Source organism: Candoia aspera, chromosome 1 (genome assembly GCF_035149785.1).
Source record: "Candoia aspera isolate rCanAsp1 chromosome 1, rCanAsp1.hap2, whole genome shotgun sequence".
In the NCBI taxonomy this organism is placed as follows: Eukaryota; Metazoa; Chordata; class Lepidosauria; order Squamata; family Boidae; genus Candoia; species Candoia aspera.
Window position 1 is genome coordinate 227,184,614 of NC_086153.1, and position 13,756 is coordinate 227,198,369.

The following is a 13,756-nucleotide window of genomic DNA, read 5'->3' on the forward strand; positions in this document are numbered from 1 at the left end:
ACTGGATCTACCATGATTTAAGATTTCAGCAGGAAAAGTGGCTGCATCTAGCTGGCGCTCTTGTTCCTTTTTTGCCCACCAAACGTTTTTGGCCACCAATGAGTTTTGTGCACCAATTGATTATGCCCACTAATTTCAGGTGATTCACACTCCCCCCACCCCCCAAAACGGATTAGGGTTCTGAATGCTGAATGATAGTTAACAGTTACCTCTGTAAATCTACGTCCCCATGCTGTAATCATAACAATCACACTAATCAGTTGTATCTGTGGTGGGCACAAACACTTCAGACCTAACACTAGTGGCAGGCGAAAAAGGAACTAGAACCCAGCCCGCCTTGGTTGATCTTACCAATTTTAGCAGGGTTGAACCTGTCCATTGCGGCAGATGGGGTGGCGGGGTGCACTCATGACTCATCGGACAGGAAAAAAAGTTTTCTGGAATTCGAAGGTAAACTTGTTTAAAATGGGCTGGGAGAAAGATAAGGCCAGCATCTTATGACCAAGAGAAACGCAGCAGTTGCCAAGGCGTTTTGATGTTGATGCGGGTTGCAAGGGAAGAAAGAGACTTTACCGTCCTCGAAAGTTCTGGGTCCCTAGAACGATTTCCACGATGTGGAATGGGTTGCTTATAAGGAAGCATTAAGACCACGCTGAAACATAAATAATGGTTAAATTGTCAACTGAGAGGAACATGGGGTCGTAACTCTCCTCTGCCAGCCTACTCAGAAGTAAGCTCATCGAAATCAATAGGACTTACTTCCTGGCAGATGCATAAACTCGAGCCCTGAGATGGACACTTGGCTGCCCAGAAGGCTTTCCGGCGAACATTGTGTTTGTCGCTCGGTCTCTATATCCTACAGGGGGGCAGCGCGGTGATGAAAAGCAGTCTGCGCATGATTGGAAGCCGTCTTAGTGTTTGATCTGGGTAGGTTTCCACTTTGGCTCTCCCGAGCGGGAGTTCATCCTTCCGCTGAGCTGCGGCTCCCTTCGCATTTTTTCCCCCTTGACCCGCGGCGCCTACCCTCTCGCGGGGGGGATTGGTCTGCCCTGGATCCTCTCACTCGCCCCGTGGGGAGCAGACCTACGCGCGCCTCGAATTCCAGCAAGCAAGAAACCGCCCGCTCAGTCAGAGAGACGGCCCAAGGGGACGGGGCGGGTAGCTCCTCGCGAAGGGGGCAGCCTAGGAGCCACCAACTGGAAGAGTCTTGCCACCGGCGCCCCCGTCCGCAGCTTCTCCTCTAGGGCAGGGCGGCGACTAGGAGTTCGACTGCCAGGCACAGAGCACCGGGCTGCGACGGGGCTCCAGTCCGCCCATGGCCCCGCTTCTGTTGACACTGGCTGCTGCCGCCCTGGCCTGGCCCTGCCCGGCCGCCCCGTCGGAGAGCCGCTTCTCCGAGGCGCGGGTGGCGCGCTGGGCGGCGGCGGCGCTCCGGCACGTGGCGGCGACTCAGTGCCCTGAGCGCGGCGGGCTCTTGTCGCGGCCGCAGTGCCAGCGCTTGGCGCGGCTCTCACAAGGGCCGGGCCCTGCCGTCTACATCTCCGAGCCTGCCCAGCCGGGCCACAAAGTGCGTGCGCTCCTGCCCGACGGCTGGGGAGACAAGCCTAGCGCGCTCTTCGTCCCCAGCCGGAACCAGAGCGGCGGCCCACAGCGGGCGGCCCTCGCACCTGCTGGGCAAGACGCCATCCTCGTTCTGGACCCCAGCCCCGGCACCAACTTCGGCCACCCGCTCCTGCTCTTCTATGTCGACTTCAACGTCAGCCCGCGTCGGTGCCGCAGTCGAGACCGCCTCTACCTGGGTGAGTGAAATGAATCCAAAGGAGGTGAGGGACCGAGCTGTCCCCTCTTCTCCAAAAGGCTGGGCATCCACCACGGAGTCCAGATTAGACCTGGAGGTCTGGGTGCAGGCCACACATGAAATAGTTGTCTTCTGTCCTTTGCCATTTTGGGGTGTATAGATTTTCCGAGAAGGGAACCTACCTGTCATTGGCATAACTGTTATAACGTGTGTGTGCGTGTGTGCGTGCACGCCTGCGTCTTGCAGTCAGTGTTGACTCCTGGCAACTGTCTGAACAAGTCCCTGCAGTTTTCTTGGCAAGATTTTGGAAGAGGTTTGCCATTGCCTCCTTCCTAGGGCTGAGAGAGAGGGACTGGTCCAAGGTCACCCAGCTGGCTTGGTGCCTAAGGCAGGACTTGAACTCATAATTTCTAGCTTGATGCCTTAACCACTACACCAAAGTGGGTCCATTTATAACAATTAGAACATAGCAATTTAGAAAGCTATATGCTACAGCCATTATTACATATCAGGATCAGCCCCATCTGAGGACAGTAGAGCTTCTTAGGCTCTCTGCCAAGCCTTTCTTTCCCCTAGGTCATGCTCTTTGACCTATCCCCAGATCATCTTTTTCTGGCTGGTTGATACACTACTCAGCTTTAACTCTTATCTGCTTCCAGATGGTTTTGCTTGATATTTTATGATGCTTTCCTAGGTGGCATTAGAAAAATACAAGAAAGAGAACGTTGTGTACATATGACCATAGACTTACCTAGCTTAGCATCCTGTTCATTCAGATGCCTCTGGAAAACCAACTAACAGAGCATGAATGCAACAGCTACTTTCACTTGTGTTCAAAAACAATTGGTATTTATAGACATAATGTTCCTAGACTGGAGAAAATATAGTCATCATGACTTGTAGCCACCAGTAACATTTATGCTTCATGAATTTGACTAAGCTAATGCTGTCATATATCCTACTGTCTAGTGGCAGTGTGCTCTACAATTGAATAGTGCAAGAAGTAAGTCCTTTTGTCATCTGAATCTCTCAGCAATAAATTATGAAACAGTGGCAAAATCACTCTGTGTGTAATTATGTACATCTCTGGCATGTCCTTCCTCAGATTGCTATTTTGAAAGAAAAAAACAGAAACAAAATCCCCATGGACTGTAGCTTTTCCTCATAGAGGACTGATCTAGCCCCCTCATAATTTTTTATGCCCATTCTTGAAGCCAAAATTGTGGTAAAATATTCTTTTTTCTGGTGCAAACACTGTACACAGTATTCCAAGTGTTTGTTTTTCTAATGATTCTCTACATTTTATAAATAATGATCCCAACTGATATCTTTGTGGGTGGATCTGGCATAGACATAAGTGCTAATTGGGTTTATAAAGGAATTTCCTTCACTAGATTGGCAAATAATTTGGGGTTAGTGGGTGCTGGTATCCTGGGCTCAGTATTTAAATGCCACTCATTCATATATAGTATTTAACAGGTGTTAAATACTACAGCTGGATTGAAAACTTACTTCGTTGAAGTTGTTTTAAAGGTGTATTTAAAGGAAATTCCAGTGTGAGCCTGCTATTGAAAGGGAAAATATCTTTTTTCCAGAAGAATTATCAAATTAGACATCTCTTAAAATAAGAGGCAGTCAGTTATAGATGGTTGAAATAAAGCCCATAAAATGGAGCTTTCAAGCAAAAAAAAATCTTCAAACTGAATTAGCAGTTTTGTTATTACGCATATAAAGCAATGGTTCTAGCGCTTTCAAGGTCAGTTAAAATAAAGACCCAGATTCTACATTTCTTTTTTAAAAAGTAATCTGGGGCATCCACAGGGAATGTAATAGAAGTCAAGATGTTATCTGGGACCAAGCAATTGAAGCCCAACCTTTTTTAAAGTGCATCGGGACAAATGTAAAAAAGGAGTGAGGCTTTGATCACACGGCTGCAGGCACTATCTTAACTTAATTTTACTCCACTGCAGTTGCCCCTGAAGCCATTTGTTATGAATAAGGTTACAAATCCTAAAAAAGACCAGTCTGTATTTAAAATCATATTCTTTCTCACTGAGGGAGAAAAATGGGGATAATATAAAAAAGGAGAGCCAGTTTGGTATAGTGGTTAAAGGCACCAGGCTAGAAACCAGGAGACTGTGAATTTTACTCCTGCCTTAAGGATGAAGCCAGCTGGGTAACCTTGGGCCAGTCGCTCTCTCTCAGCCCTAAGAAGGAGGCAATGGCAAACCACCTCTGAAAATCATACCACGAAGACTGCAGAGACCAGTCCAGGCAGTTGCCCTGAGTTAACACTGACCCAAAGGCACAAAAATACATACATACATGGGAAAGGGAGGTAAGATAGGCAAGGCCAAATGGTTTTCTTTTCAAGAATGCCAGATGTTAAGACAGCATTGTTTTTTTTAAAAAAGGTGATCATAATGTGTTGATCTTCCTAACTGGGAAGAAAATCCTGACCTAGCTAGAACTCAGGGGAATCTCCTTTCAAACCAGGAGATTATCTTCACTAATAAGATGCAAGACATTATGAAATAGACAACCCAGTTAGAAAATCTAAACTGTTCATCTCACTAATTGTTCCAATAACAACTACCTGCATTTATAATTTGATGGGGATAATGGTTAAAAAAAGTTATTTTTTTCTTTAAACAGAGCTGCTTTGATCTAAAGAAGAATCTTATTATTTTGTGTCTGATTTCTGTATTTCAGTTACATACTAGCAGTGGTTGACCTAGTATTCCTAGTATATCTGTATAGTAGTATATTATACAGATATACCCAGAAATAAGTCCCACTGAATTCAGTGAGAGATACTCCCAAATAAATGTGCCTGGGATTGCCCTCTTAATTTTGAACAGAAGCGGCTGAGGAACAATAGCACAGAACTCAATTGTGATTTCACTTGTGCTCATTTAATGTTTCTTGAGAAAAGAGCAGAGGCAGCTTGGCATAAGCTGGCATCGACCACAAAATGTTGTGCCAATAGCCAATGGAGTTGTGGTATTTATTTTATATTTATACACTACTTGTGCACCACTCCACTCCAAAGACTTTAGGCAATTTACAGTAACTCTAAAACCAACGAATAAGACTGACCTCAACACACTAACACTACAAAGTTAAAATTCAAAGATCAGTCCTACAGAATCTAATCAAGACCATGAGCACCAAAACCCCTATAGAAGAAAGTGGTCTTCAGAGTGGTTTATGCAAGGCTGAAACAGTGTGAACCTCAAAGGAAAGCGGTTCAAAAGCTGGTTGCAAAGCTGCCTCCGAGAAGAAGCACCTCTGCTCCTCCCTTCACCATACTTAATGTGGGGACCCTCAGCATCCATCCCTCAGGAAGAATACATAGGATGGGGCACATCTGGAAGAGGCAGTGTGAAAGGAACATGGAGGCCAAGCCACACAGGGCTTCATAGGTTAAAGCTAACACTTTGAATTGAACCTGGAAACCCACCAACAACCAATGCATTTATGTCACTAAAGTGGACAGACCTTTGCAGAAAAAGACCTGTGGAGTTTCTCTGAGTGTTTTATATCAAAGGGGCTTGTTTTTTTCTGTGCAGGGAGCTATGAATGCTTGACTCCTATACAGAGAAATCACTGTGAGAACCAGCTAAAGCGCAGACCAGGACGTGGCAAGGGGCGGAGCCAGCGGTCAGCAGGACACATTCGCCATGAAGAACCACCAGGAGGGTTCTGTGAGATCCATTTTCTGCCCCTGGTGGTGGTGGCCCAGGACCTGAAACGCCTGCAGAAACTGCACTGTATAGGTGGGTGTTTGCACTGGGTTTGGAGAGTTACAGGGCAAGGAGACTGGAAGGACTTTGTCCTTCCTTTGACAATAAATTATGGAGTGCTCCATCCTTAAGCTCTTTTAATCTAAGCCACATCCTGCTGCAGCTTTCCTCCAAAGTGTCATCAGAAAAGATGGCTGCAGGAAGGAACATCTGACTAAGCCTAGATTGTAAAGCTAGAAAAACAGTTTGAAATTTTGAAAGGCAAAACGTAATAGACACAATGCTAATAAATTCAGGGAGAGACTCACAGGATGAGTCAAGACTTCGGGGAAGCTCGTTCTCATTTTCCAAAACCAGACCTTGACGTGCTGCCTCTGTCCTCCCCTCATGTAAAGTTTCCTTAGATGGTTTCAAAGATCTCGCTATTTCTGCCATTTCTTTCCTCTCACAGATCTCCACGGGTACAGCCCGTGCCCACAGCCTCTACCTCTTGTTAGTTCTAGTTCCACGGCTGCCTACTGTGAGCTCAACGAGAATACACGGCGGTGCCATCGCCAGCAGGCTTCGATGTACAAGTTGTGCCGCATGTATCAGACATGCGATCATGCAGTACTGATAGCAGGTGTGGAGTGGTGCCCGGGGGCTACTAAGAGTAGCCTTTTGGAATTGGTAGTGAAAGGGGTGTGGATGGATGAGTTTGAACCTGTTAACCACAACAGGTGTTTTGGAGGAGGATGAATACAGGCAGGGACTGTAGGATCTCTAGTTTTGTTTTGCTGCATGTGAGCTTAAGGTGCTTACTGTTGACAATTGTTCTCTTCCAGGTGGTTGGCAAGAGCAGGTCACCTATCCCCACCATGCCCAGAACCTCTTGCTTTTCTACCAGATGCTTCGACGAAATGGTTTCCGCCAAGAGCATATCACAGCTTTCTTTGCCAATGAGGGACAGGCTTCAGGTACTAAGACAAGTGAGCTAGATGTCAACTGAAGGGATGAGAAGGTCCCTTGATCTTCTGTGGAGGGGAGGGGGACAGTGAGAAAGGAGAGCTTCTCAGTGTTAATAGCGTCTGTGTGCATTCTGGAGATGGGGATCCCCTGTATCCCAACAGCAGTTGTATCTCCTTTCTCCTCCTTTCTCCTCCTACTCTACTTCCCACTATGAACACACAGACACACACACACACCCCTACACCCCTTCCCATTCATTACTATCAGGATTCCAAATCAGTTCTTGTATTTCCAAATGCCACTTCACCATGGCCACTGAAAGCTGCAAACCACAATCAGCTCCAACCAGATAGCATGACTTTGAGAAATCAACCTCTTGGATCAATAGGTCTTTTCCATAGAGGAGGCTTGAAGGACCCTGGAAAATGAGGGTCATAAATAGAATAACGGGAGGGATTGAAACCAATTCAAGAGTAATATCAGTTAGCCCTTCCCCATCTTCTTTCTGCAGTGGAGATGGGAAATGTGCAACCAGCCACAGAGAAGTTGGCAATCCGGTCCCACTTGGCACTTATCTGCCGTAGCCTGCACTGTGCTGACACTCTCGTCCTCTACCTCAATAGTCCAGCTTCCAGTGATGGCACCATGCTCTTGTGGGATGCTAACCATAATGGCATTGTGAGTAGAGTCTGGTGGGAAGTGAGTGGTGGGGTGGGTGAAAATAAGGAATGGCTGTCCAAGGCCAGTTAGGCCACAATGTGATTTAGCCTACCACCCAGTTCTTTTGAGGGATGTTTTTTTACCAATGAGCCAAGCTCCTCTGTCATCATTAGCAAAGTATGATAAGAGTAGGCTGGATCCAATTGTCTAGGAATGAGGAAAGAATATTTGATTCTGTCCTCTGTGCCCATACAGCTGCCAGCCCTTCTCAACTGAAATTTCACATGAGCAGCCAAAATACTTTTCTCAAAACGGGGCCTTCAGGGTGATGGATCCAGGTATGGTGTTATTGGAGAGGGAAATCAGAAATATGGGTGCATTTCCCATTCCTACCCTGGTAAGCATTAATGAGCCATTCAGTGTCTGAACCAACACCCAATTGATAATAAGGCACAAATAAAACTAGACTGAAAGAATTCATGGAAAGTGATAACAGACCTTTTATTTGGTGAAATTCACATCTCCAGTCAATCAGTGAGTATCAGTAAACTCAACTGCTGCTACAGAAGCAGAGTAAAATGTGGGGTGACTGTCAGAATGGCTTTATAAAAATAAGTCCTTATATATAGGCCTCTTACTTGGCCGTGTGCAAGTGAGGAGGGCTTCATTGACTGGAAATGGGCAGTGAAGTGAGTCAGACTTGGGGAAGGAGGAGGGGGTCATCCTCATCTGCCCCAGCATGTTCTGGGCAGCCCAACTGGAGGGAGAGGAGCTGACAGACTTGCAGGTAGACCCCAGCCCTCTCTTCTCATCTGGCCCCTTCACAGGCCCGTCCAGCTCTTTCATCCTTGCCTGGAGGGAGAAAAGCAACAGCAGCTTTTGCAGAGGGTGCTGGCCCTGGCTTGCTCTTTCCGACTTAAACTTCTTTTAACTCCAGGGTGGGAGAATTACCTTGATCTCTGGACTGGAGAGTTCAGGTGGGGGAGCTGGGACAAAGGAGCAGGTGCTAGGAAGCTGCCCTTTCCCCCACAACAGGCTGATCCTAAAGAGCGGTATGCCATCTCAGAGCTCTTAACAGACTTGGAAAGTTGCAATGCCCGCCGGGTCCTGCTCTTCCTTGACCAGAGCTATCCAGGGCCATTGGTAAAGAAGCTTCAGGCATCACAGCGCCATCCCAATGTAGTGCTGGTGCGTAGCACCACCGCCATCCGAAGTGGATCAGCTTTTGCTGAATTCTGGGCAGGACTGCAGCCTGACCAGTGTCTACTTCAGCACGCCTTGCCGGTAAGTGTTTAAGGACATTAATAGGGCATAGGAATAGAAGAGGCTCCATCTGAAGTCTTCTGCACCCGTCTGCTATCTGTGTCTTTTACACGGGGGTATCAAAGATTTAAACAGGGGCTCTCTAATATGCAAAGCATCTGCTCTGACAACTTGAGTCTCTTAAAAGATTCTCTGTTAATTCTAAACAAAATATAAAGTTGTCAGAAATAATACTGTAATCCTGTATTAACGTTGGCTTTTCAGAAGATTTTACCATAGGGACTTTGCCAGGGATGGCTTTCAGCAACTAGGACAGAATCTTTAACAGGATGTCTGACCTCAGTTTTAGTTCCAATCCCATAGTGCGGGAAGATAGGATCAGGAGCTCTGTCTTCATGGGCAAAGATCTTTGGCTAGGTTGCACAATGAAAAGCCGTTGTCATTATACAGCAGATTCAGTGCACGATGCACTTTTTTGTAGAGACAAGCCAATTCTGACCATCTTGCAATTTGGTTGGTTTTCTCTTGTGAAGCAGTATGTGTTTGAGTATTTGAACCAATACTATTTAAATTCAGTGAGTTACATTTAGACAGAGTTAGTTGCTGTACCTTCCACTGAAATCAGTGGTGGCTTAAGTCACAACTAATTTTTCCCATAGATTCAAGTGGAATTTGTGCAATTAATGTTCAGCTCCCAAACAAGTAAATTTCCCTTGATGTCTGCACAATTGAAAGCAGATGAGAGCTGATGATGTTCTGACTTCCTTTACTGATTAGCCTTACAGGGTGATGATGTGCAACACTGACGTCATGAATCTGAAGCATCCTAATGAGGTTGATTCTGAAGGATATGGTGCCATAGGGCACTTCATAGTGAAGCCAATTTCTCCTTTTTTTTGCAGGTGGGTTCATGGTCTGCAGTCTTGGCCTCTGGTACTCCAGTCCAGCTGCTCAATGTCACATTAGCAGGAGCCCCCTGCCATTCTGTGCCACCCCTAGGAGAGGAGGAACGCCAGCGTCGCTACCAAGGCTGCCAGAATCTTCCCACCATGTTGTGGTATCAGAGCAGGCACCAACAGGAACTACAGGAGGATGACTGATCATGGTGGGCACTATCTTGGGGTTGTCTACAAAACCCAGAGCCTTGTTCTGTACCCAGAGGGCCTTTCCTCCAAGGAGCTTTTTGGCTTTGAGGGACCCAAATGGAATTAACACCAACAGGCCTCCAATGGGTGGATGTGAGACTGTTACTGAACATTGCCATAGTAGGGAGAAACACTCCTAGTAATCTGTCTGCATTGGACTCTACAAAGCTATTCCACTTTCCAAGGCAAAAAAGAGAAGCCAGATGATCCTGTTAAGCATATACACAGAGAGATGAGAAAATGCTAGACCACAGTTGGGGTGATGGGACTGGAAGATTCCAGCCCTGGCCATAAGTCGGAATACCGGGGGCGGGGGGCAGCAGCAAGAGACCTCTAGGGTAGCAGCTAATGCTAGAGGAGTGGGCAGTGCACAATAGAGGAGGTACAAGTGCAAATGGGCAAAGCATCTACCGTACTTTGCCGACTGTGCTGCTCCCTTGTATTCCCCCCGCCCCTCTACATGTATATAGCAATTTCCCCCCCTTATTTCTCTCCATATAATCCTCAAAGCATCCTGGTGAGACAGAAGTGGGTGGGAAGAACAAGTTTTGAAACCATCAAGCTCAGGAAACACCGCTTCCTGTTCCTGCTTTGGAAAGATTCAAGAACGGGCTGGAAGTTGGGATTATTCTGATGTAATTGTGGCCCAATGTAGTCCTGATATAAAGTAGGTTAAAATGGAACACGTTCTCTGCTCATTAATTTCTATTGCTGAGGCACTCACCTTTAAGCCATTATTTCTCTGTTGTTTCAATAATTGCAGCTGCAGAATTTTCAGCCATGAGAAAATCTGAGTTTTCTTCATTCTAGAAGATGCTAAGGCTGAGATTATTGAACCCAAGCTGCAACTGAATCACAGCTACACTAGTGCCATCTTTTACTTTATAAGGAACACTTACGCTGTGCAAGACTCTACTCTCTTGATGGATCCAGGTAATGGAATAAACATATGAGTGGATTCTATAGATAAAGTATGGAAAACAAAGAAGTCTGCGACATTTAATCCGTAGCCTTCAGTCATCTCTCTGAGTCCAGACAGACAGCTTCTAGTGCCACCATTCAAATACACTGCACAACTAGTCTATGTTCCCCTCCTTAATGGATTCTTTCTGCTAAGAAAAATGATCAAAGAAGCAATACCAGGTGACACATATCCGCAGACTTCTGTGAAATTCCTAGCTGCAAGTGCATTAGGACTAATTTCTGCTCAGCCATAGACTTAACATGACCTTTTGGCAAGTCATTTCCTCTCATCTCCCATAAAAAAAAATTAAGGGGACATAGAAAAATGCAACACTTTCAAGCCCTCTTTGCACTCGCCAATGTATCAAATCAAGTAAATGGCAAATGTGCACAACTAACATGTATTTTATGTACATCCATAACTGAAGCAGCCACAATATTCTCCCTTTGTTTAGCACAACTGCTGGTGGACTGATTTGTTGGGTTGGCATAGGTACAGAACACCAAACCAGGACACTGTGAGTTCTACCTTAGGCATGAAGTCACCCAATTTTGGGCCAGTCCCTCTCAGCCCTAGGAAGGAAGCAATGATAAACCACTTCTGAAAATGCTGCCAAGAAAAATGCTGTTGCCAGGAGTTAAGACTGACTCAAAGGCACACACATACACACAGACAAAGCACGTGTGAATAATCAAACCTTGGAGGGGAAGTTCTCGGATATACAGGTAGTCCTCGCTTAACGACTGTCCTGTTTAGCGACCATTTGAAGTTACAGTGGTGCTGAAAAAGTAACTTTACAACTGGTCCTTGTACTTACAACCATTGCAGCATCCCTGCAGTCATGTAATCGAGATTCGGGCGCTTCACAACTGGCGGGTGTTTACAACTGTTGCAGCGTCCTGCAGTCACATGACTACCATTTTTGTGCTTCACAGCCAGCTTCCAACAAGCAGAGTCAATGGTGAAGCCGGCAGTAAAATTGCAAATTGCAGTCACATGATGTCTTGCTTAATGATCATGGCAGGAATGAGGTCATAAGTCTCATGGTCATGTGATGTCTTGCTTAACAACAGTGTCACTTAGTGACAGAGTTGCTGGTCCCAATTGTGGTTGTTAAGCAAGGACTACCTGTACTACTTGAGGAGAAAAGGCTGCTCTTCCTTATTACCTTATTTTCCATAGGACAACTGATCGTAGCTCCCCAAAGAAACCAGTGGCCTGGTTTACACATCATGCTAAGCTGTCATGTGGTTTATTTGGTTCCCAATGTTTCATATGAATTCTACCAAGAATACAATTTAAGGTGTAACTAAGGAAACCTTGGCCTAGCATAATGTGTGAACCCACATGCTTTTTATTTCGCTCAGCCAAAGATTCTCTGGTTTTCAGAATCTGTCTACTGTAAGCAGAGAAGCCTGACAGCTCCTAAGCAGAACTGCCAACCTGTCTCCACTGGACCTTCCTGAGAGCTCCCTTTGTATTTGTTTCCTCAGCTGATTACTGTGCACTTTTATGATTCAACATAAAATCAGGCTACCAGATCTGGGCTGCAGAATTTGGGATGACCAGTAGATGGCAGAAAAGTTATAAACGGTTCCATACCTTTTGCTGCCATCTAGTGGCCATGCTGATTTTTGCAGCACAGGTCTGGCAGTGCTAAAGTGAGTCCTGGTAGGCTCTCTAACGTCTTGTTCACCCAGCCCAAGATTACCTGCACCTCGCAACAGGGCCACAAGTAAATAATAGTTGTCAATTCCATAGAGCCACCATGAAGGAGCAGCTAGTAAGCTAGGAGAAAGATGAAAAGGCGTATTTCATCTTTCTCTATCCTACCATTTCCAGCCGCCATGAATTACTGCCCTGCCCTTCCCTTCTTAATTTTATTTTATGACTGCCAGATATAAATAAAAGCCAGATTCAGATTCATAATAAGACCTGCACTTTATGAATCTTGGTCCTCTCACCAGCACAATAGTTGAAAAGGATTTTCAGTCAGTTACCACTTAGTCCTTTCCTTTAACAAGTGAGACTGAAAAAAATGGAATCTGCAAATTGATCTGAAAACACAGAGTTTATGAAAATCAAACAGACATTTCAAAATCAGAACTTATGAAAATGCGCCTCCTTTCCCTGAGGCTTCTTCTGGTTTCATACAGAATGCTGGCAATACTCACACGTGTCATTTTCCTCTCCTCACCCACCCAGTTCATCTTGCAGAAGAAGACATTTGCCAGTGACAACAGTAGTACAGCAAGGTGGCCCTGGTCGAAGCCTCTCCCCTTCACTGATGACATGTCTGGATCACCAAGCAACGTATTTCGCACCCTGAAAGGAGCTTGAGGGATACTCTTTGTTGTTCTATTACTATGAGCAGGCTAATATAGAGTCTATGCCTCCTCCAATTTGATTTCCACAGCCAAACTTGGTGGATCTGCTAAATGTTCTAGGGACCAGAGCTTTGTGTGATAAGTCATCACAAATGTCAAGGGCAAGGTAGCAGCCCCTCTTTGGCATCACGCTCCATCATGCAGAAGACATTCAGTAGTTCTTTCAGTTGCTTGGCTATGATTCATCCTCATCCTCATCTTCGGGTTCATCCTGAGCTTCATCCTCATCCTCATCCTCATCTTTGGGTTCATCCTGAGCTTCAGGTTCAGGTTCAGGTTCAGGTTCATCCTCATCCTCATCCTCAGGCTCACCCTCAACATTGCCTGCTTCTGGTTCCCCAGTGCCAGCCTTTGATGGGATGCTGGCCTTGCTCTCTGTGTCTGAGCCACCAGGCATCTCACTTCCTTGTTGAAACCACATGTCAGAGTAGAGACCACCTTTCTTTAGTAGCTGCTCGTGCCTGTAAGATACAGCAAAAGTTAAATCAAAAGGCTCTACAGAAAGCACATCCCTTGCCTGTGTTGCTTTGGGCTTTCACAGTAGAACTTTCCAAACATTACACGTCCTTTTGTCACAGGCCATGACAGCTTTGCCAATCTGGAAATCTGTCAGCAACTTTGGTGATGGAGGGGCTGAGGAGGAAATCTGGAAAGTTACACAAAGGACTCGACCTCTCAGCCCCCAAGCCTGTACAGTACTCTCCTCCATCCTTGGAATGGGAGGAAGATATGTCAGAATCAAAGCCATTGTCCTGAGAGCAATCCTCTTACCATGCCTCAGGAATGAAGCTCATGAAGTCACCGCCCTCACATGGGGACAGCAGTTACCTGCACTTGCCGCCCTC

At 45.9% G+C, this 13,756-nt stretch overlaps 3 protein-coding genes across 4 annotated transcripts in view; 2 read left to right on the top strand and 1 right to left on the bottom strand.

Annotated features, from left to right (window-relative positions):
• Positions 1-1,315: 1,315 nt before the first annotated feature.
• LOC134501856 (uncharacterized) lies at positions 1,316-7,472 on the top strand. The gene is made up of 6 exons (XM_063309880.1): positions 1,316-1,799; positions 5,371-5,577; positions 5,996-6,166; positions 6,369-6,500; positions 7,004-7,170; positions 7,408-7,472. Exons 1-6 carry the CDS (start codon positions 1,316-1,318, stop codon positions 7,426-7,428), a joined length of 1,182 nt encoding a protein of 393 aa, XP_063165950.1. The 3' UTR covers positions 7,429-7,472.
• A 50-nt stretch (positions 7,473-7,522) lies between these two features.
• LOC134501937 (uncharacterized) lies at positions 7,523-9,756 on the top strand. Its single transcript, XM_063310004.1, has 3 exons — positions 7,523-7,549; positions 7,891-8,436; positions 9,318-9,756. Exons 1-3 carry the CDS (start codon positions 7,523-7,525, stop codon positions 9,513-9,515), a joined length of 771 nt encoding a protein of 256 aa, XP_063166074.1. The 3' UTR covers positions 9,516-9,756.
• Positions 9,757-12,520: 2,764 nt separating this feature from the next.
• ABCB6 (ATP binding cassette subfamily B member 6 (LAN blood group)) overlaps positions 12,521-13,756 on the bottom strand; it is a 39,537-nt gene continuing 38,301 nt past the window's right edge. For both annotated transcript variants that reach the window (XM_063288927.1, XM_063288928.1), the window contains exon 20: positions 12,521-13,372. In XM_063288927.1, coding sequence (XP_063144997.1) covers positions 13,087-13,372 — 286 coding nt within the window. In that variant the 3' untranslated portion in view covers positions 12,521-13,086. The remainder of the gene's footprint in view (positions 13,373-13,756) is intronic.